We start from the raw sequence: 22,129 nt of genomic DNA on the forward strand, positions 1-22,129 counted from the left end.
AACAATATATATAGATACACATAATAAGTCATGAATAAACCATTAAAACCAAGGGGTGTGATCAGTTTTATATCTTTATTGTTGTAATTATTTGTAATTGTAACCTGTCTCCATTTCCACCCCCTCTGGTTTTTCCGGTTTGTGTTTTAGCTGGTGAAACTTGAACAGAGTAGACCAATTTGGCAAACTGATCATTTGAAGCTTTATGCTCAGGAGTAGTCCCACTGAAATAAGCCCAGTATACCAGCATTACAGGTGTAATGCTATGAGGATGAGTCTCATCTCATCCGGACTTGCATACTGCCCCCCTTCAGTGTGTCCATGAGGAGGAATTTGGAATTTCACTTCCATTTTAGCTTAACTTGGGCTTGCTGTGCCATAGAAATCCACACAGACTTGTGCTTAATCTTTGTTACTGGAAACAAGCCAACCTCAAACCAGACTTTATGAAGTTAACTTGTTATCACAAACCATAATTAAGATTAACAACAGTTTAGGGTTCTGATGATACAGTAAACTGCAATTAGACTGAAGTATAATTATAGCTATGCTGGAGGAGAAAGGGGAGTGTATGACACTGCACTTATTCAAAGAGCCAGACCATGGTTTAGCTTTGTCTGAAAGTAGCAACTATACGAAACAACAACCCAGTTTTTTTTTTTTTTAAAGCTTGGATTATCATAAATGAGCCAGTGTGCTGATCCCCATGGCTTGCTTGATCCAGCTTGGCTCCTCCTGCCAGTAGCAGTGACTAAATAATCCAGGGAAGCTTTTTTTGGTTGCTTGTTACGAAAACTAAATCCAGAACCCTAACTTTTCACTCCCCTGACAAGCTAGAGTTGGGTCCCAGGATGTATTCTCAGATGGAGCCAAGTGGGAGTGATCAAACCACAGGGACTAGTTGCATGCGAACTGGCCCACTGTGTGCTTGTTGGTGGTTCAGGATGACTTTATTTACAAACTTCTAGGCAGGCTATGTAGATCTATAAAGCTTTGGATATGAAAATTGCATTTTTGAAAGAGTGTTCACATTGGGTTAACAATTTTTTTTCTCTCATCATTTTTATTAAGTGTAAGCAGTGACTTAGTAAGTTCTTTTTCCTGTTCTAGGCACTTACAGATTGAGATATGCACCTCCCCCACCCCCTTCTAATGATACGTTGGATTCTGCTGACTGAAACCAAGTAAACATTGCCTACATACCAAAATGAAGGTTGGGAAATTTGGGGAATTCTTTGGATTTGAGAGAGTCCTTGTGTGTGTTTATGTTCTGTTGCATTTTTCATTGCTCATGAACGCCTCTTCTAATACAAAAGAAGAAAGCGGTTTTGCTCCTGGTCTGACTTACATAAAGCATCTTGCTATCTCAGCCAATCAAATCAAAAGAATGAATAGACTTTTGCACTGAAGACTTGAGACATGCAATGTTTACTCGCTTGTTTGTTTTTTGTTTTTAAGATCATTTAACTTCTGACTACACTGGTTGAACAGCCATATGGTTGAAAGGAGAAACTGGGTCATGCTCTTAAAAGTAACATTTCCCTTCCCCCCCCTCCACTTATGCTGCTATTCTTCTTTCCCACCTTTGCTGAGTCTGTATGCCTTCATGGGACTGAATGGATGTTCAGCTGTTTAAATAAATCCTGCCCATAATTCTAGTAAATCCCTATGCTTGTGAACAGATGGGGGCATTGCTTGCTTTTTCTTAAGAGATTGAAAATTCACAATATATACAGCTCTTATGTGCCTAAATGAAAGGGGGAAAAACTGGGCAAGGTTTTAAATTGTGTGAACTTAGCAGATTGAATAGAAATATGTTGAACAATTTATGTTTGTTGTAGTTTTTTTAAGCCTGTTGGTTCAAAGTGAGTAATTGGTATCAATGCCATAGTTTGTGTTTTTGCATTTGTAATAGAAGTTGGCAGCAAGTATCGTTTATTAAACATATTCTACTTCATCAAACAAAAGAAACATCATGATAATTTAACACCATCCTCTTTAGGCTCTTACAGTGTTGTGTTTAGAATGTAAGTGATTTATTTCAATCTGGACGAAACCTGTGTGTATTCTAAAAAAAATCAGTCAAGTATTTATATACTAAAACCAGTCTACCAAATAGCAATGCCACTTTCTTATGACAATGTACCACTGTGTGATCATGATATAATGTGAAAGACTCCAATGAGTGTGAAGATTGATCATGTTAGTGTCATATCACTAAGTTTAACGCTGCTGTATCTTAGTTCTAAAAGCCAAGGTGTAATCAATTGCTTCCAGGTGATTTTTGATTTCTTAAGTGCACTGAGTTTATCTGGAAGAAAACTTAAAACTGTTGAAATCAGCACTGAACTACCACCATGTGTATTCCCATAGGTATCACAATTCAGAGCAAAAATATAGATTTTACTTATTTAAAAAATAGATATGCAGCAGATGGAAACAAGTCAAAACAATTTTGATTAATTCTAATTGCTAAACAAGAAACTTGAAGAAACTTGATTTACATTTCTTCATAGATAGCATTTATATTTATAGCACCAATATATTTTGAAAGTGAGGATGTAAAAGGGTAGATGAGAGCTTTAATTTAAAAGAAAATTAGCATAGAAAATATTTTCATTTTAAAAATTATTTGTGCTTGGTTTGGTGGACCATATTCAAATGAAATAACTGCTTCTGAATTTAGTGAGGGTGTTCAAAGCACCAGTGGACTTGCATTCTCAATTACCTGCCAGTTTACTTTATGGAACTTATTTTATGATTTGAGATACTGTACTGTAAATAGGAGGTATATTGCCTTCTCTTTATTTGTATGTTTACCATATACTTTGATATTTGAAATGTTATGTACTGGAAAGGTCACTTATATTTCTAGAAAGAATGGATTTTATGCAGCATTTCTCCTTGAATTAACAGCAATAAAAAAGGAAAAAAAGCATATATTTGAAAATACTGTACTTAATTATTCATGGCAGTGATATTATGCCTTGCCCATTTAATCATTGTAACATGCTCCAAAGATCTCAGACTTGAAAGGAAATTATAGAGATGACTGGGGAAGGTAAGAGAGTTTCTAAACTAAACTTGCTACTAGCTCACATGTAGGCTGGAAATGCCAAGGAAAACATCTGGCTCGCTGCTTAAAGGGAAACCAGCCATGTTGGAATGCATAAGTTCCCCAGACAGGTTACAGTTCCTGGTACAGCAGCCACCATCATGGCAGCTCTCACACAGTTCTTAGTAACATCTTCCATATTGTTAAAATATACAGTGGTACCTTGGCTCACAAACGCCTCAGTTCACAATCAAATCAGGTTGCAAACAAATTTCATAAAAATCTTGCTGAAGGTCGCAAGCTCCACATCGGGTGACGATCACGAGTGTGCCCGCCTTCCCTGCACGGGCGCAATCGCAGTCATGCCGTGGGGGGAGATGACTGCAATTGTGCCCATGTTCTCTGTCCGAGTGCACTCATGCCCGCCTCCCCCCCCCACATGACCGTGCCCATCCCCCTGCATGATTGTTGGGGGGGGGGTAGATGGCCATGATCGTTGTTCTTTGTCACATTGCTTCAAATTTTTGTGAGTAAAAAAAATAGTTGCAGAACAGATTCACCTTATTTACATTGACTCTTATGGGAAAATTTGACTTGGCTCACAACCACTTTAGGTCACGACCAGAATCCTGGAACAGATTAAATTCGTGAGCCAACGTTCCACAGTACCATGTGGATATACCACACAGGTTATTCACTACTGGAGCAGATGGATTGTATACTGCCCATGTAATAGCGTGCATACTGTGATGTGCAAATTTTGCACTTTACCTTAACCAAATACAGCTGAAATCTTCATACTTTACTGGGAGTAATGCAGGGCAGAAGCAACTAGACTCTTGTCAGTAATGTCAAGTGAACCTTACTTTAGAGTTTGGAACTTTGGCTGACTAACATTGGGCACAATGTCTTAAATAGCCATAACTCGTTGCTCCTTCCAACAAGTTATTCAGTACAGTAATGCTGCATATGGATTTAGTGACTTCTGTTGCATCATTGTAAATTGCCAAAAGATGTGAAACACTTGATCGTTGGAATTAACAACACCCAAACAATTCAGTGTAGAGCAGCCACTGGATGTTTATTTGGCTACTCCAGCCTTCCCCAGCCTTGTGCCTTCCAGACGCATTTGAACTGCAACACTCAGAATTCCCAGTCAATAACTCTGCTGGATGGGAATTCTGAGAGTTGTGGTCCAAATGCCTCTGAAGGCCATCAGATTGGGGAAGGCCAGTTTACTCTGTGGCTGCCCACAGGAATTGGAATCTAAATAATGAGTAGTTGGTCCATTTCTAAGGCTTGAGTAGGGGTGTTTTATTTCATGGTTGCAAGGAAAAGCTGAAATGTTGACATTGTAGCACAAGAGTGGATAATCTGATTCAGGTTATCTATGGTTTCTGAATGTTTTCCTGTGAACATGTAATATAGTGGAGCATATTGGTGAAAAGGAACTGACTAAAAACCACTGATTCATATCCTAGTTTGGCTGTCCATTTGCTTTGAAGCCTCAGAGCCTTTCATATAATATGGAATGGATGCTTGTCTGTTGTATGGCTTTGTGATAGGGATTGCCCTCCAACACAGAAAGATAGCTACATTTGTTGGAAGTTTTGTTCTTACTAGCCTGAAGCCTGCTAGTGAGTGTATTCTTCTATTTGTCCCTACCCTTACAGTAGATAGACAACACCTGTTCCAGAAAAGGGAAAAAAACATGCATTTTTTAGGGTTCTGCTTATCAGCCCATTTTGCAAATAACTTTGTTGCATCGGGCAGGATAAGCTATAGGGTTTGGGGGGAGGGGGACCCCCGGCAGCCTGGCTTGTCCTTGGCTATCAAGCACATTGACACTGGAAAATCAGGTAGGAGGAGTGTATGCCCAAAAAGACCCATCTGAAACTTCCATCTCTGAAGACAAGCAGGAGATGTGTCTGAGTTTTTCTGTCTCTTTCCCTGCTCACTGAGTCTGACGGGGATGTTTCCATGCAAGCAGAGGTAGCTGCAGGAAGACTGCCTCCTGCGCTTGCTCTTCTCCCTAGCTGCTCTGCAACAAGGCAACTTCACCCAGCAATGCTCACTTGCGACTTTCTGGGATGGGGGCACCAGAAGCAGAATAAGAGCTAAACTTGCTTTCTTGTTTCATTGAAAATGACTGAGGCTGGTAAGGAGGCAAGAGTTTCCTCACAAAGGGGAGACTCCTTGAGCTAAGCCAGCAGGGCCAAATGCTGCATTTGCCTTAATATAATAGTTGCAAGGCAATTTAGCACCTGGAGAGGGAGGCAAAGGTGTCTGACCATAGTTTGCTTTTGATCTTGTGACTGCATTTATTCCCCAAGTACAAACTCAAATGCTTTGTCAAGTCAGTACTGATCCATTAACATTAAATGAGATGACTGCTTCAGCTGAATCTGCTTCTCAGTGTTAAAACCTAGGAGAGTGAACTGCACTCTTGAGTGACTGAGGCTGCAGTCCTGTGCCCACTTGTTTGAAAGCGAGCCCAATCTGTGAATGGCACTTTGAGCATGCACAAGACAAGGCCTGCACTATGCTTGCTCCAGAGAAGAGCAAGCTAGATACAGTGGTACCTTGGCTCACGAGCTTAACCCGTTCCAGGACTCTGGTCGTGACCCAAATTGGTTGTGAGCCAAGTCAAATTTCCCCATAAGGGTCAATGTAAATAAGGTTAATATGTTCTGCAATTAATTTTTTTTACTCACAAAAATTTGAAGCAAAGTGACAAAGAACAACAAAAATCGCGGCCATCTCCCCACCCCCAGCGATCGTGCAGGGGGGGGTAGGGGGAGATGGGCACGGTCGCGCCAGGGGAGGCGGGCATGGGCGCGCTTGGGCAGGGAACATGAGCACAATCATGGCCATCTCCCAGCATGAACGCGGCCATTTCCCCACTCCCCCCCCCCAGCACGACCGCAATCACACCCGTGCAGGGAAGGCGGGCACACTCGCGATCGGCACCCGATGTGGAGTTCGCAACCTTCTGCAAAATTTTTATGAAATTTCTGTTCACAATTTCGTCGTGAACTGAGGCATTCGTGAGCCAAGCTAGCACTGTAGTAGCAATACTCCACTGTGCTGTTAGTTAATATAATGCTAAGAATTTTCTGACCATTAGCAGTTAGAAAACATATTAAATAATGTTTCAGATAAAAGTATAAAGAGTGACACTGGGGTTTTTTTTTACAGAAGTACCATTGGTACTGATTTGAAGTAAGTAAATACATATAAGATTTTCTGAAATATACAGCCATTTCTCACCAGTGTGTGGGGTAAGGGACCTGGAATGTATTGTGCCCTTTTCCTGACACAGGGCTTGGTGTTAAAGGGTAAGATGTGGGAGGGGTGCAAGTCTTCCTGGTGGTAATATTGTCCAGAGTACTGGCTGGGCCTGAAAGGAGGAGCTGGGAAAGGACTTCTCTGCCTGTCCCTCTGCACTCCCAGCAACTGCCCTAATGCTGCTATGACACTAGCAGGATAAGGGTTACTTGATTCCTCTATGCAGGACACTCATCATGGAAGGCCATTCCTTTTTTATTAAAGCACTGGGGCAAGGGGAAATAACACTAGACTAACCAAGAAGCTATTTTTGTCAGATGTAACCAATTTTTCAACCACTCTGTGAAATACATCTTTCATGCTCAGTATTCCACCTTTCTGAATGTCTCTATTAGTACTTCATTTTTTCTATGCAATAGTACTTGCTTTGAATCCTACAACATGTGTGTGTGTTAGCAGAAATTGTAATTTAAGTAATATCACAAGTTTGGATAGAAATTCTTTGTCTGAGATGTTGTACATGTTACAAATTCTTTCCCATGCAGATAACCAAATCATCTGGGGAATCTAACATGTACAAGTTTGGCAAGGGAAAAAAGCCATTATTACATCATGATGTCTTGTGTTTCCACGCACATTTCTGGGCAGGCTGTTTTCACATATGCTGCATTTGCTATTGTTGAGTAATATGAGGAAAAGGGTGGAAGAAAGGATAGAAATAAAATTTGATATGTATGCTCATTCACATTTCCTTGAAAAGGGGAAGGATTACAGTAACCAACATAAATGGAAGAGTTATATCAGACAACGTAGAAGCAGACTTTATTAACTTTTCAATTTGAATTTTAAAAATTGTAATTCAGTCTGAATTACAAAAATTCATTAGATCAAGGTTCAGACTCATTAGGCATTTGGAAATTACACACCTAATGGATCCAACATCGAAACCAATTCCAAGGCTTGGTGGCATCCCTACTTAGGGTGCTCGGCAGTAACAGAACAGCATGGAAGACTCATTCTAACGAGTGACCCAGATGCGAGGGTCAGATGTAACCAGCTGGAGAAGCTCCACACATTTTACTAGACTGATGTGTGGGCCTGGCAGTGATCAAATTACAGCTTGTTCTTTTGGCTGCACCCAATGGACCGATAAGTCAATGGCATAATGTAAAGTTTTGGCTGCGGTATCCAGGCGCATATGAAACTGCATGGAAGAAAGGAGAGCTGTACTATTTAGGGAGAATGAGCTGTTACTGGGGCCGTCTTTAGCCAAATCATCGCACTGTGGAGGAAAGACTGTACAACCTCTACATAATTTTATCCTACTGGCAGGCAGCACTGAATCCTGTATAAGGAATAATGAGTCATGCTGAAAGTTGGCTGGAATCTCCCTTTTAATAAGCAGAGTAAACTACACCTTTTCCCATGGATCAATAGTTCAGTGATAAAAGTTCTACGAGTAATAAGATAATAGCATGTTCCTTTAATACATGGGTCCTCAAACTACGGCCCGCAGGCCCATTTATCTGGCCCACCTCAGGGGTTCTGGACTCACCGTGCCCGCACCTGCTGCCCTCCTCTCCCTGTGCGCGGGGAGGTGGCAGCTTGCTCGCATGGAGATCATTTTGGACTCGTTTGGGGAAAACGATCTCCAAGCGAGCAAGCCACGGTCTCGCATGCATGCATGCCGCTGCCTCACCGTGCACGCCCACCCCCTCCTTGCCTCGTCACACATGCGCACCTTGCTGCGCCCCGCCCTCGCTTCGCCTCCCCTCACTGTGTGCGCCCGCCCTCGCCTCAGTGCACCTGCTGCCCGTGTGCCCTGCCCCCACCCCCTCGCCGGCCCGCGCACACCACCAGCACCACCTTTCCGGCCCACGCCCAGCACCGGCACTTTTCAACTGGCCCCCTGTTGAAAAAGTTTGAGCACCCCTGCTCTAATGCCAGCATTAAAAAATGGGACTCAGCTGTGGTCTGTACAGCTGAACTTTTTGGTCCATGAGAGTGTCTGAATCTCCAGAGGCATTCAGGGGATGGTGCTTCCAGTCAAAGCCTGAAAGCACCACTCGCCCCTCTTCTTCCCTCACTAAAATTAAGAACTGACATGCTGCTTAAATTGCTGATGATTACAGTAAGTTTCGTTAGTACAGCCTGATCATATTTTCCCAACACTGTTGGCATGGGATGCTCAGCAGAGTCTTTATAGCATTTCCTGTTGAAAGGGAGTGGGAGATACATTATCTTACATGAAATTTTATTGCTTTGCTTGCAGAAAACATCATTGCGTACATAAATGGCTATAGCGTTCGTTTCATTTCTTTAGGGCACCATCCAATGTGGTTGCCTAGAACCCCCCAAAAGCAGAGGATTACAGGCATTCAGTGGAAGGTGGGAGGAATTCTGCATGAAAGCAAGGATTGTCTCCAGGCTCCCCTCACTCTCCAAGACATTTTGACAGCTGATTTCAGCCATGTATGTTTTGTTTATCCCCTCCCTGCCCTCAGAACACCACTTCCTCCTCATGTCAGCTCTTCAAATGATCTTCTAAGCCCAAGTAAGAACTATGCTAGCAACCTCAAGGTGTTTTTCCAAATTTAGAGCTGGGACTTTCTTCTCCTATGGCTCCCCAAACACTGTCAGGAGGCCATAGGATTGTGCCCTTGAAGTATTTGTACACTGCTTGATATCCTACAGTTGCTAAGCCATTAATTGTGGTGGTCATATTTTGCTCAGGACTTTGTACAAGTTAGGTAGCACGAAGCTTTGAATAAATATTGCTCCTTTTCCTTCCAGTTTTCATAAGCTGAAGCACTACCATTGATCTCTATTCACTAAGAAGCATATTAACATGTTTGTACAATATAAGTATCTGTACTTAGATAGTCCTGGCATAGAAATGCATGCACTTAATCATTTCCTGTTCCAGATCACTTTTGAATGACCTTTAATGAAAACTTGAGAAGATGTGGGGGGTCATGTGTGGAAACAGCATCAGATCACATGGTGCTGTTCAAGTTTGCATGTCACCTCAGGTATAATAAATACTGAGTCACTTTTCACTGAAGCTGATAAATCCCAAGTGAGGAATACACAAGGGTGAATCATCCCTTGTCAGAAACAGAGATGCTGTGGACCCGACCAAGAACTTGTGGAAAGGTTTAGGGGAAGAAAAGCACCCTCCTGTTTCCAGAGCCAGTTGGATGAGGAGGTGACCAAAAGGAAAGGCAAAGATAGAGCATGCCCAAAGTGATAGTTTTGTTGCATTGACCTTCTTGTATTGAGCTTTGACCCTTGGATTCTAGGCGAAGGCTGAAGAAGTTTAAGTTGGTGTGGGGAAGTTGAGAGTGAGATGACTCCCCTAAAACCATGATTTGCATCTCATCTTTCAGTCTTGATATTCAGTGCTGGTGTTTAACTTTGAAACATGTATTTTACCTTGTGTAGAATGTGTAGTGTCCCTTTCAAACCTAACCTTCACAGGACTGTTACTTGTCTCTAGTAACTGATCTTCCTCAGTTCTCATTTTTATTTCAAAATCAAACCCAGCTTTCCTTTTGAACTTGCTAAGGCATCTTGCTTCAGTGGCACCCATGAATATGTACCCAAATACTGCGTAGCTCTGTAGTTGTGCGTGTGTTGCTTCCCTTTGACCCAACGAGTCAAGCACGTTCCTCAGTGCTTGAAAGGGCGAAAAAAGTCCCTTGATATCTGCACATTCAGAAATAGGCTTCTCTTGTGTTCTGCACAAACCTGGTTTTGTTTGTTTGGATGTTTGCATATTCCCCAGAAATTGTTTCATCTCTGCTGAAACATTATTTTTACAGCTGGCAGTGCCTTTGATACAAAGACCCGCCACGAGTTCTGAGGGACAAAAGAATGGCGAGGCATCAACAGCTGTCCGATGATCTGGGACGGCGTTTCTTTTGAGTTGCATTGTGGAGCTGGGGATGGAGGCAGTGGCAGGAATCAGAGGTAGAAGATCTTTGCAAAACCAGAATTGATGGCAAGGCGCAGTGGGATAAGGCATAACACACAAGACACCACTCATCTCAAAAAGAGAGGCATGAACTTTCCCAGCGTTTTCTTGAAAAGGCGTTTCAGCTCTGTTGTTGCCATTGCATGCACATGGGCCCAGCCCTGTTCCTCAGCAACTCCAGTCAGTGTGGACAATTTTAAAGTAGACAGACCAACGTATCAGGCAGCTCCCTAGTTTCCTGTCAGTAAAGCAGCACACAAGCTCAAAATGGTAAGCTGGAGTGTGTGTAAGGTTTCTGCTCGCCTGTAGTCTGCTCCACTGGAGGCAGTGCGCTTGGCAAGTGTGCAGCATGCAGAAATTCGGCCACCGGAGCATTTCCCTTTGCTGCACTTCCACAGCAGGCAAGTCAAGCAGCACAGCTGATTCCCTCTAGGCAGGTCTTGCCTGGACGGTGCTCAAGCTTCCAACAGCCTTAGAACTTTTTAAACTGTGGCTTCTATGAAATTGTGATCCTCAGTTTCCTCTCAGCAGTAGAAGCATTGCTGGAGTGGATCTTTTGTTCATGCGCTGCTATCAGCAAACCAGAGGAAGTGGCTTCCATGGATTCTCCCCTCACCCTGCAGCTTCCTAGCACCCTGACCTTTTTCTCTGCAGGGGTGGGAACCCTCTGCAGTGTGGTTAGGCCTACAGCGGGAGGAGAGAATGAGCCACTTGGCTTTTACTGGTAGTCTCCACTGGATCTTGGTCCTGTCCCAGATCTTGGTAGAAGGCCAACTACCACTCAAAGATGCTTAGTTAGGATCCATGCCCATGTTTCTGATTTTTCAAGACATGAGGCTGTGAACAACTTTCTTAATCCAAGACAGTGACTACCAGAATTGAGAGAGAAGGTAAATATTGGACAACTTGCAAATGCAACATACTAATTCAGGACAATGTAGTGAGGTGGGTATAATGTAAGCCATCCAGAGACTTTAGTATTGGATGGCATATAAAAACCAAGTTAAATTAATAAAACAAAAAATAATGCTGGACTGGATACCAGGAGGTCTGGTTTCTAGTTGTCCCTCCTCCCCCACCTCCACCCATGAAACTTGCTGGTGACTTTGGGCCAGGCACAGACGCTCAGCTCAACCTACCTCACAGGATTGTTGTAGTGAGGACAAAGTGGAGTTGTGTAACCCACCTTGGGTTCCTCCCCAGAGGAAAGAAAGTGGAATAGAAATGCAGTGTGGTGAGGATGAGAATGTGGTCCAGCATCGTTGGAGTCTGCAACCCCCCCCCACACACACACACACACACTCACTGAGTAGAATGGGGCTCCAAGGCCATCTAGGCGAAGATTCTTGCACCTGGAAGAATTGTACCAATTCAGCCCAGCGCACAACAATATACAGGCAAGAGGAACGGGCGCATCACAAGGGAATTCCTCCAGGCACCTTGGGCAGAGCATGGCCTTCGAGATAGTGAAGAGCAAGGCAAAAAGCCTCAGGGTTGTTTGGCATTATGACACACCTTCCTGTATCTCGGATGGAAAAAGGAGCAAACTTTTATCGTGTATCAGGAACACGAGACATGGCTACCCAAAGCCTCCTTGCCTCTGCATCCTGCTGTGATAAAGTTTACTCAGCTGTCTGCCCTGTACCAGTCTTTGCAGCCAGGCATGCTAGTAAGACGACACCCAGTCTTTTAGAAGGAAAAAATTATGCCTGTTCTGATAGAATATTTAATCTCCTGGTGACTGGTTATACTGAAGAAAGCGAGTTTAAAACAGCTTCTGCCACTCTTCCTATCTTGCTAAGGCAGCCTTCCACAATGTGTCATCCTCCAGATGCACTACAATGCCCATCAGCCCCTGAAAGCATGACCAATGTTTGGGGATGATGGAAGTTTGAAACAGCTAATGGGCACTAGATTAGAGAAGGATGAAGAAAGGTATTACAGGAGATGGGAAAGAAACCTCTGCCAGAAATCAGGGATGAGTTTCAATGGGTTATTTAAATCCACATATATTTGCCTATGAAAGAAAGCAACAATTCAAAAGGAGAGGAGTATACTTTCTCCTTAGATTCTGTTTGCACATGCCAAAAGTATTCTATTATTTCCGTCAATCTGCCCAGTTCGGCAGGCACCTTTGTGTCATAAATCAGTGTGACATTGCAGCTCTATTGGTGCTCTGCCCCTCCAGCAAGCTCAGAGAAGCTCTCATTATGGCTCTTGGATCCCCTCCCATCCACACAGTTTATGCAGTCCAGATGTGCTTAGCATAGCACCGCCATTGCACTGTGTGTGTTATGGTGGTTCTCTGGACCGCAGATCACACGCACCTGACCCCAGTAAGCTGTAGCTAAGGTGGAAGCAATGGCACATTTATCCAACTCTCTCTCGACTCCTGGCACGTACTTTGTCAGTGTAACCATTCCAGGGAATCTGCTTATTGAAAGCAAGACCAGATTGCTTTGTAGGTATCTCTTTGTGACAGAGGAGAATCTGTACCAATTTACAGGTATGTCTTTAAGGCAAATGCTTCTCCAGCACTTCACTGCAGTGGCAATTAAATAGCAGAGCTAGTTTGTCTATTCACCTGAGAGCCATTAAAAAGAAAGTCTTGCACATTAAACCTGAGGCTAGAGGACAAATTTAGTTCACTTTGCTTTTACAGAGAACCCAGATGACAGCATCACTAAAGAATTCTTTTTTGAGTTTGTTCTAATCTTAAGATATATTTCTAATACTAATTAGTTCAGTGTGGCTAGACATTGCATTCTTGCGGCCTTTCAGAGCATCTGTCCCTTTAATAAATCGCTTCCTTCTTGCCCCTTTGTTCTTAAGGGGCTACTGGTCCTATATTTTTTTTAAATGTGGTGTCAGAGAAAGAAAGAGAGTGAGAGCAAGCAGCTGTTTTCACTGAAGTAAGTAAACCAGTGATTGAAGTCTCCTCTGGTCCCATGGGGGAAAACTATCTAACTCAGGATTAATTCTGGATGTGGATGGACAAGAAGTAACTAATTTCAGGTATTAAAACTGCCTTTTATAAGGACAAAGAGGAAGCTACTGCTTAAAGAAGCTGTCTGGGAGAAACCAAGTTACTATATCCAGAATACAGGATCCTGGCCCCTGGGTTAGGTTTGCTTTATCTTTTGGAGCATGTAGTTCCATATGAAATGCAATGTAGAGCCTCCCTTTCAATGCTCAATGACAGCAGACAAATAATATCTGGCAGCATTAAGGAACTTAAGGTGTAAACATGGTGGCTGGAGAGTTGTGATCTGCTGGACCTGATTAGCTTCCCTGCATTTCTAGAGAAAGGTAAGGTTCTCCCCACAACTTAGCAGGACAATAAGGTGACTAGCATATGGTGTGACTTTGCAGGGACTGTGGTAAACTGCCACCTGGCAAGTAGATGTCTATACAGACCCTCTGGGTTGGTTCCCACAATTGCTGGTTCCAGGTTGGCTTGTTTCTCCTGTTGCCCGTGCCATCTGCATACTGGCTGGATTCCCTGGTTACCCTGACCAGCACATCTTCCAATGTGATCTGATCCCAGGTGGAATGGCTGGTTTGAGGTTGCCCATGCGTTGTTTGGGGGCAGCAACCCTCAAACCTCCCCTCTCCCCGCAGGCTTGGGCAACATGGTGAGCTGTGCCAGCAAGGGGACCTGGGGAAATCAGTTTGGTGGCTTGTCCACTGCACTGGAATTCAGTGACCTGGGTCTCTCTCTTCTCAAGAGGAAGGTTAGACAGCTGCTGGATGCATGTGTGCTTCTATGGGACTAAATTTGCTCATTTGTCTCCGGATTGTAGACAGGCAGCAAAATAAGCAGCTCTTTTCTTAAATAGCTGAAGTGTAAAAATCAATAAATGTAACATGATGATGTAATTATGGCTGCTGCCTGCAGGCTGCTTGCCACTGGTGCTTCTAGAAGACACACACAGATTTCTTTCCTTTATTTCTGAGCACCCTGAAGCCTGATGAGGCTGCAACAAATGTGAACTGAAGCAATTTCTCTTCCTTTTAAGCATGTGTTATTGTGTCTTGGGATGAAAAACACAGTAATAAAACTGATAGCATCGCTCAGCATGTGTCGTGCATTCACACCTGACCTCAGGTCTCCCACTTGCCATCAGGTTTCAGACTGCCAGGTATAAAGCAGGCTCATCCTTGTGGCCTCTGCACTCAGGTTGTCCATCTTGATCATTTACATTTAATCTTCAAACTTACAGATATACCTTAATACATCTAGTATTCTCTTTATTGGATTTTAAATGTGACTATATGGTTCTTCCTCAGTGGCATCAGGCCCAATGCACCAGCCTTTTGGCTTTTCTCTTTGCAGAAAGAGATGCAGGGTCCCTAGCTTTGTGTGCTGCTTGAGCAGCAGGCAAAGGTAACTTAAACAACCCTTGCATAATCCTGAAACAGACCACGGATTATGTTTCACCCTTGCATATCCTAGACTCCTTGGGTTTATGCAGCAGAACAACTCCCAAGCAGAGCTGCATATTCCAAGTGGTGTCCACAAAGATCCCCATGCGCCACAGCTTCATAGCTGGGATTGCTGCGAACAGCACCACTGTGGCCAATTCGGGTTATTCTAGGGGCACCTTCTCTTTTCCATGTCACTGGTCAAGAACTTTGTCAAGCTAAATACTGTTGCAGAAGTGTAGAAGTCATGCTGGAATGAGAATGACATAAAGCTGTTTAAAAGCTGCATCAGACTTATGGATAAAAAAGAAGAAAACTGAGGTTACCCAGTTTTTACTTTACTTTTTACCTCAGGTATCAATAAAACATGACTTATCTGTCCTTTTGAGGCAGAGGAACTCTAATGATTTGGCCTACTTACCAGACGTTCTCCCTCTTTTCTTTTTCTTTTTGTTTGCACTAAAACATTCATCACTGAAATGTGAAAACTTGAAAAATCTTATAAAATGTGTTAAGCAAAAGGTAATATCCAATGTTAGCTGTATGTAGAGCACACAGCATACATTAAAATGAATGGAACTTAAATGAGTTGTGATTAAATTAAGTTTCAACTCTTGTAAAGTCACAGCCTTGACTTTACAAGAGCTGAGCAGGGCTGCTAAGGAAAGGACATTTTGGAAGGCTTTCATGTGTAGAGTTGCTATAGGTCAAAGATGGCTTGTTAGTACATAACAAGTTGGGTCTTATTCATTTCAATGGGTCTACTCTATGTAGAAATAGCACTGGCTAGCATTCATAGTTTTGAAAAACCTCCCTGGACATGTAGCATTACAGTGCGTTGGAAATCAAGATACATGTTGAAAGTTTCCTCTCTCCTCAAGCTGTTGGGTCTGTCTCAGCCAGGTGATGGCCTCTGAGACTCACGCTTTGGAGTCCATTCTCAGGATCTCCAGGTGGCTTCGAGTCATCAATCTCAAACAAACCTACTTTTGAATTTCACAACAGTATTTTAAAACTACTGAAAAAGAAATGCAATGAAGTAACCTTCCAGGCTGGACTGCAACTTCTTCTGTCTTGGCCTTCATGGGAAGAAGCCAAGTTGTCCCTGGCTGACTTCCCACCTAAAGAGCCAACTGGATGAGATCCCACTGGCTTTTTGGCCAGGGATCTGATGAGATCAGGCATTGGGCCTGCTCTGGATGTTACCAGAAGGGCCAGACTTACCAAACATTCCAGGGAGGAGAGGCTGAATCAGAATCCATCACTATATTTTGCACTAGAAGACTTGGACTAAACCAGTACTGGAAGTAGCTAGTTCACTGCAGTCAGTAATTGTCTCTCACTGGATAAATGCTCATGTGTGGTGATCACATTGTCTTCTCAATTCCTCACACATTGGAAGTGGGTTCCATCCATTCTTATTGTATCTTTCTCTTTTTACTGGCTCTTGAATGCATTTGCAGAATAATAGGATGAACCTATCTCTGCATAGTTTCTCCTCCTGCCTCCTGGCCTGTGCTAAGATAGCTTCCAGCTGAGGATAACATTTCACAAATATGACTTTGGTGCTTTCTGTATATGATGCTAGCTTGCTTTGGGGCAATTAACCAAAGTTACAGTAGGTGGAACTATGGTTAAGTGCTGTGGTTAAAAATATGTAAGGGCAAGAAGCAATGATGAATGCCGCGTTGTGGTTGGTTTTCTCACTTGTGCAAGCTGTGTGCACTCACATGTTACTCATGAATGTGCTCCTTCAGAGTGACATGTGAACATATCCACGGCAGGTTATCACCCAGTGAAATTAAGCCACAAAACACAGGTTAATTTTTTACAAAACAGAGCATGCTGAACTTTCCAGTACACAGAAGGTTTCACTTTGCCTGATCAATGTCAACTACACTACATTTACAGAAAACAAAAAGAAGGGACATGTTGCTTTTAACTGTACTTTAGCTGTGCTGATGTTTATTCTCTGCTCTGTTTTCTTGGATGCGTTCCTGATCTTATCAGACATTTTAATGCCTTGTCTCCTTTCCTCTCCTCTTTCTTTTTTGGTATGTGCTATTTTTCTCTCTCTCCCTCTCTCAGTCTCTTGACCCACCTGAAGACCAATATGGAGTGTCCTATAAATAGGAATAAATAAATAGGAATACTGAATGTCAGAATGTCATGACACAGTCATGATTAGATGTTCATTTGAACAAAACTGTGTATACTGAAGCACATTTTTGTTTAAATGAACATCTAATCATGACTATGTCTGATTGAATTGAATCTTGTCAATAACTGAAAATAGATATATAGTGACTCTTTTCATTTCAGTCTGACACCTCCTGTTTCCTTTGGAGGGGAAAAATGGATTCATAATATGGTTTAGCAGACCGGGGGCGGTTCTTTTTTTTCTTTTTTCTTTGGTTAAAAGTACCTCTACATCAGTTGGATTCATGATGAAAGAGGCAGGGGGCAATTCTATCCATGTTTAGACAGAAAAAGAAGTCCTAAAACTCCCCACACTCCATAGCCAGCCATGCTGAAAGTCATGGGATTTGTTTCTCTCTAAGTGGGCCTAGAACTGAACTCTTGCTGTGAACATGCTAGGTAATTCTAAGTATTCTGTTCTCATGGAGTCCAGCGCATTCCCATCTGTAATATGGATGATAACAATATGTATTTAAAGCTCTTTTTCATCCTGCTCTTCAAGGCCAAAACCCACTCAGAATGGCTTACATTTTAAAGAATGCCATCCCTGTTCTGAGGCTTACATCTCAAGGACACAACTAAAGCAGAAAAAAGGGAACTGGGTTAGGAGCTGGATTGACAGGAAAAAGCAGACGCCATGCTGGAGTTCTTAAACGCAGGAGGACCAGCATGCTAGAACACTGTGATGGTTGAAGAGGCGCCCAAGACAGCAGGTGCCTCAGGGTGGCTGAGGGAACAGCCCCACAGCGTAGTTGGATGGGTCACTGCCAGGTAATGCCTGCTTATCAAGCTCTTTGCAGTTCTTGGTGGTATTTCTGCATCATCGCATTACATGCTTTGCATCTACACAGATCCGATGGCTGGGAAGCTTCTATAGTTGCGCAGGAGCCCCCTCCCTCCTGATCCCAGGAAGCGTGGGGAGATGCTCCTGCCCAAGCCCTCAGTTCCCTTTGGACCACCATTGCACTTAGATCAGGAATTCCTTCACTCTCTTCCGCTTAAGTGCATGGCATTCTTTTCTCTCATTCTCCCCATTTTCTTTGCCTAAAGCAGTGGTCCCCAATCATTTTTCACTTGAATCCCCCTTGGCAGCCCTTTTCCATAAATTGTACCCTTCATATTAGCAAAAAGCTTCTAATCATTATCATTGCTGTTATTTCAGATTTATACATTGTAACTGTAAATAACTATCCCAATAATACAATTTAAAGGGAATGGAATAACAAGGTGAACAGCCAATGCATATATATTTTCATTCAAAACTCAAAAGGTACAATTAATTCAAGTAAATACATTACAGAGTATATAAGGTACTTTTGTTACTTTAATTTATTTATAATTGAAAAACTTTAATATGTTTTGAAATCATATTTAGGAAATACAACACATATTTTACACACAACAAATGTTTAATGCAATTGTTGAACTTGTTTCGAGGCACATAGTTTTTTGAAATCAGTTTCAACTAATATAAGATACAGTCTTAGAGCTGGAACTGCATTTGGCTTAGTGTGGTAAGCACTGGAAGTGAAGCACTGGGCCAATTGGCTCAAGGCCAACTGTGGATGAAGGCCCTGCAAACGGCGAACTCTTCCCGAGAGGGACAGAACCATCCTTCTGCTTCTCCAGTGTCAGGTCCCCTGCAACGAGGCCGTTCACCAGGGAGCACTCTCCACTCCAAATGCCTCCTCAGCAGCAGAAAAGGCATGGGTGAGTTTGAGCGGGGAAATGGCAGCTGGGGAAAAGGCATCCACTCCCATTCCTTCAGTCTTAGTGGTTCCTTCAGAAGTATTATCTTCTCTCTCTCTCTCTCTCTCTCTCTCTCTCTCTCTCTCTCTCTCTCTCAAAAAGCTGTTAAGGGTAATGTTACCTGTGACTGTGTGTAAGGTCTGCTTTGGCCCTTTAGGTGGCAGCAAAGACTCCTTCCTAGCATTTTTCCGATTGTCCTTCCAGAAACTCTGGAGGCTCAGACTAATGTTGTGCATTTCTTCTCTGGGTAATGGCTAGTTTAGCCTTGAGGTCTACCCAGCAACAATGTCAGGTGTGTGGGTAGAGGCTTGAGGTGAAAGAATAGCCTGTAACGCTGCAGACTCAGAATTGCATTTTCTTAAAAACATCCCTCATGATTCCCCTTCTGCTCCAGTATTCCAATTAGAAAGCTAGAAAACAGGGAGATGAGGCTCTCCCCATATTCTACTTAAAGGAATTTTGTGTATTTGGTTTTTTTTCCAATGGTAAAGTATCTGGAATAGTATTCCTCTGCATTGGAAGTGGTGGGCAACTCGTGGCTTGCCAGATGTTTTGCCCTATAACTCCCAGAAACCCTAGCCAGTGTAGACAGTGCTGAGGTACAGTGGGAAGATGGTAGGCCAGCAGTCCAGAAGAATATGTGTTCTCTACCCCTGAAGTTACGAGCACCCTGAGATGTAACAGTCTACCAGGTCAGGACTATACCACCTGCAGCAGCAGCAGCAGCAGCTGCTGCTGCATATATACAGTAGATCCAGCCCTGAATTATCTCCATAGTGTGTGACACCATCAGACAACAAATAAGAAGGTGCAAGAAAATAGAGACGACCTCACCACCAAGCAGAGTGAGGCAGCTACCCCAGGCAGCCAATTTGGGGTACCTTGAAGGAACAGCAAACTCTTACTCACCTTTGTTGTTCTCATTGCATTCTTTTCTCCCAAGGAGAGGAATATGTGGCGCTTTTGGCCACAGATGTCAGCATGGTGTAGTCTGCTCTGGAGCATACCTGCTTTGTCTAGGGGAGAGCACACTTTGCTGTTTTGCCTCCTCCTCTCAAATGGCCGGCCTGGCTTGCAAATGTGACCACCATCCATAGTGCTTCCGTGTGACCAGAATAGAGTGTGGCCATTGGCCACGTCATGAAGGCCTTCTAAGCCAGGGCATCAGGGCTGATCCTCTCTGCCCTGGACTCTATCCAAGAAAAAAAGGTCTCCAAGCATCTCTAGTTACCACTGAGCAACTGGGTCTGGCTGCCATTTTAATTTCCTCAAATGCCCTGGAGTGGTCTTATATGGGAGACATTGTGGAAAATTAAAACACTAGCTGGTCTCACCATTGACTTGTGTACTGTGACAGCTGTCCAAAAAGACTACCATGAGTTACCAGTGAAGGATGCAGTCTGGAAAGCACTTGGCCTCTGGGCTTACCAAGTAGCTCATGAGCAAGGAAATGGGCTCTCACACAAATCAAGGCAGTGTTGTACTGAAAATGGAGAAGTGAGCTGGACAAATGTTAACAGCTTGTATCTGACCAACTAGAATAATTTCAGACCCAACTAAAGCCTGCTTCATATGTAATACTGTGTATTGTGACTCTGTGCTAAATTCCATTTTGGGTAAAATTTTGGGGACTCCATTTGAGTGGCTGGTGAGGCCAAAGGCAAAAGTGAGAGGGGAGGCTTACCAGCATGTTTAGCTTAAAGCTCTTACTTTCGGTAACTAAGCCATAGGAGAAACTTTGTAAACTTTTATAATGGGTAGAGGTTAGCCATGATTGCTAGTTGTGGAAAGGGGTAGAATTATCAGAAAGCGGGCAGAGGGGAAAGATACTCTGTCTGTCTCTCAATCAGTCAGTCAGTCAGTCATTTATTTATTTATTTATTTAGGAGACTTCTATGCCGCCCCACTCGCTGAAGCCTCGGGGTGGCTCACATCCATAAATAAACTTCCATAGAATAATATAAATTAACAGTATAAATTAAGTCGCCCTGGCCAAAGAATAAAATGAATAAATACTATTAACAATTAAAATGACATTTGAATAAAAAGGTCTTCGCCTGGCGCCGAAAAACAAATAACGACTTTGCGAATGGTCACTGTGCTGTTTTACATCCATTTAACATTACAACTATCATATGAAATTTTCTCCCTGATTCCGCTGATAATTTCCCTACTCTCCTATCTTTGAGTGTGTATGTGCATGCGTCCCCCATGTATATTAGGCAGAAAAACTAAAAATGGAGATACCGTTCAGGAGTACCTACACTTGTTCCACCGGAGAGTCCATATTCACTCCACCCTGACCTGTGTGCTTGATGAGGTTTCCTGATCATACAGGCCTTTCTAAGCGTGTTCACCCAAACATATGTAGAAGCCCTTCAGACCTTTCTGCAAAAATCAGGGTGATTTCAGACCCCCCATGACCTGCCCCTACTGCTACTTTTAGCCAATGCCTCAAAAGGACAGTTGATAGTGAGAATTACATTATTAATAGCGGTGACTCACAAAGGGCTCCTTTCAGTATTAGAAAGATGCCTGAAGGCGACAAGATAATGACAACCCAGAATATAGGTTCAGTATGGGTTGCCATTGCTTTGTAGGGTTGTTGTTGAAGCATGGGTTGTTGTTGTTACATGCAAATCCATGGGTTGATGTTGGGTGAACTCTGAATTGTTCATACTTTACAACCCATATTTAAACCACAGTTCAGAGTTTGTATATAACAGCAACAACTCAAGATTCAGTCATATACTAGGTTGTCATTACATTGATTTTAAGCTAAACCTCTGTCACTGATTTGAATCACAACAGTTTTGAACATGGTTTCAAATAGTGGCCCTCTTGTTTCTTTCAAATTAAAAACAAACTAGTTCTCCTAGGCCTCCATGTCTACCCACCTTGGATATCCCAGATCAGATAATAATAATAATAATTATTATTATTATTATTATTATAACATTTCTATGCCGCCCCTTGCCGAAACCTCGGGGCGGCTTACAACATGATAAAATACATTGAAATACAATAGTACATAATAAATTACCATTAAATATAAAAATACAAAAAATACATTGATTTACAAATACAAAATTAAAATTATCAGTATAAAATAAAAATATAGGAGGAGAAAGAGAAGGAGGAAGAAGTTGCCCAGATAATCCTGCCAAGTTCTTGCTGGCAAGCCTTATTATTTTTATTTTGCTGCAAAATATACACCCATTAAGTCCTCCCTCTCCCCACATCTTATTTGTTCTAGTGACACTTCAGGAGGGGGACGTGTTGAATTTGTTACCTGCATTTGTGTGTAATGCATACTTTGAACTGATGTGGTTCATTGTTTTAGTTCTAATCTATGCTATTGTCTTTTCTTTTTTAATGTTTTGACTACATCATGGAAAAAAGAACCTTTGAACCTATGACATTCTATTGGATAAAGT

The 22,129-nt window shown here is 42.7% G+C and overlaps 1 protein-coding gene across 3 annotated transcripts in view; it reads left to right on the top strand.

Moving 5' to 3' along the window:
* Nucleotides 1-22,129, top strand: part of ZCCHC2 (zinc finger CCHC-type containing 2) — a 64,380-nt gene that overhangs the window by 32,336 nt on the left and 9,915 nt on the right. For 2 of the 3 annotated variants that reach the window (XM_044426491.1, XM_044426493.1), the window contains one exon: nucleotides 1,111-2,940. The exons of the other annotated variant lie outside the window; for it this stretch is intronic. In XM_044426491.1, coding sequence (XP_044282426.1) covers nucleotides 1,111-1,178 — 68 coding nt within the window. In that variant the 3' untranslated portion in view covers nucleotides 1,179-2,940. Of the gene's footprint in view, nucleotides 1-1,110; nucleotides 2,941-22,129 lie in introns of those variants that run through there. 3 annotated transcript variants of the gene reach the window in all.

Source organism: Varanus komodoensis, unplaced genomic scaffold (assembly GCF_004798865.1).
Source record: "Varanus komodoensis strain SLA01 unplaced genomic scaffold, ASM479886v1 scaffold17, whole genome shotgun sequence".
In the NCBI taxonomy this organism is placed as follows: domain Eukaryota; kingdom Metazoa; phylum Chordata; class Lepidosauria; order Squamata; family Varanidae; genus Varanus; species Varanus komodoensis.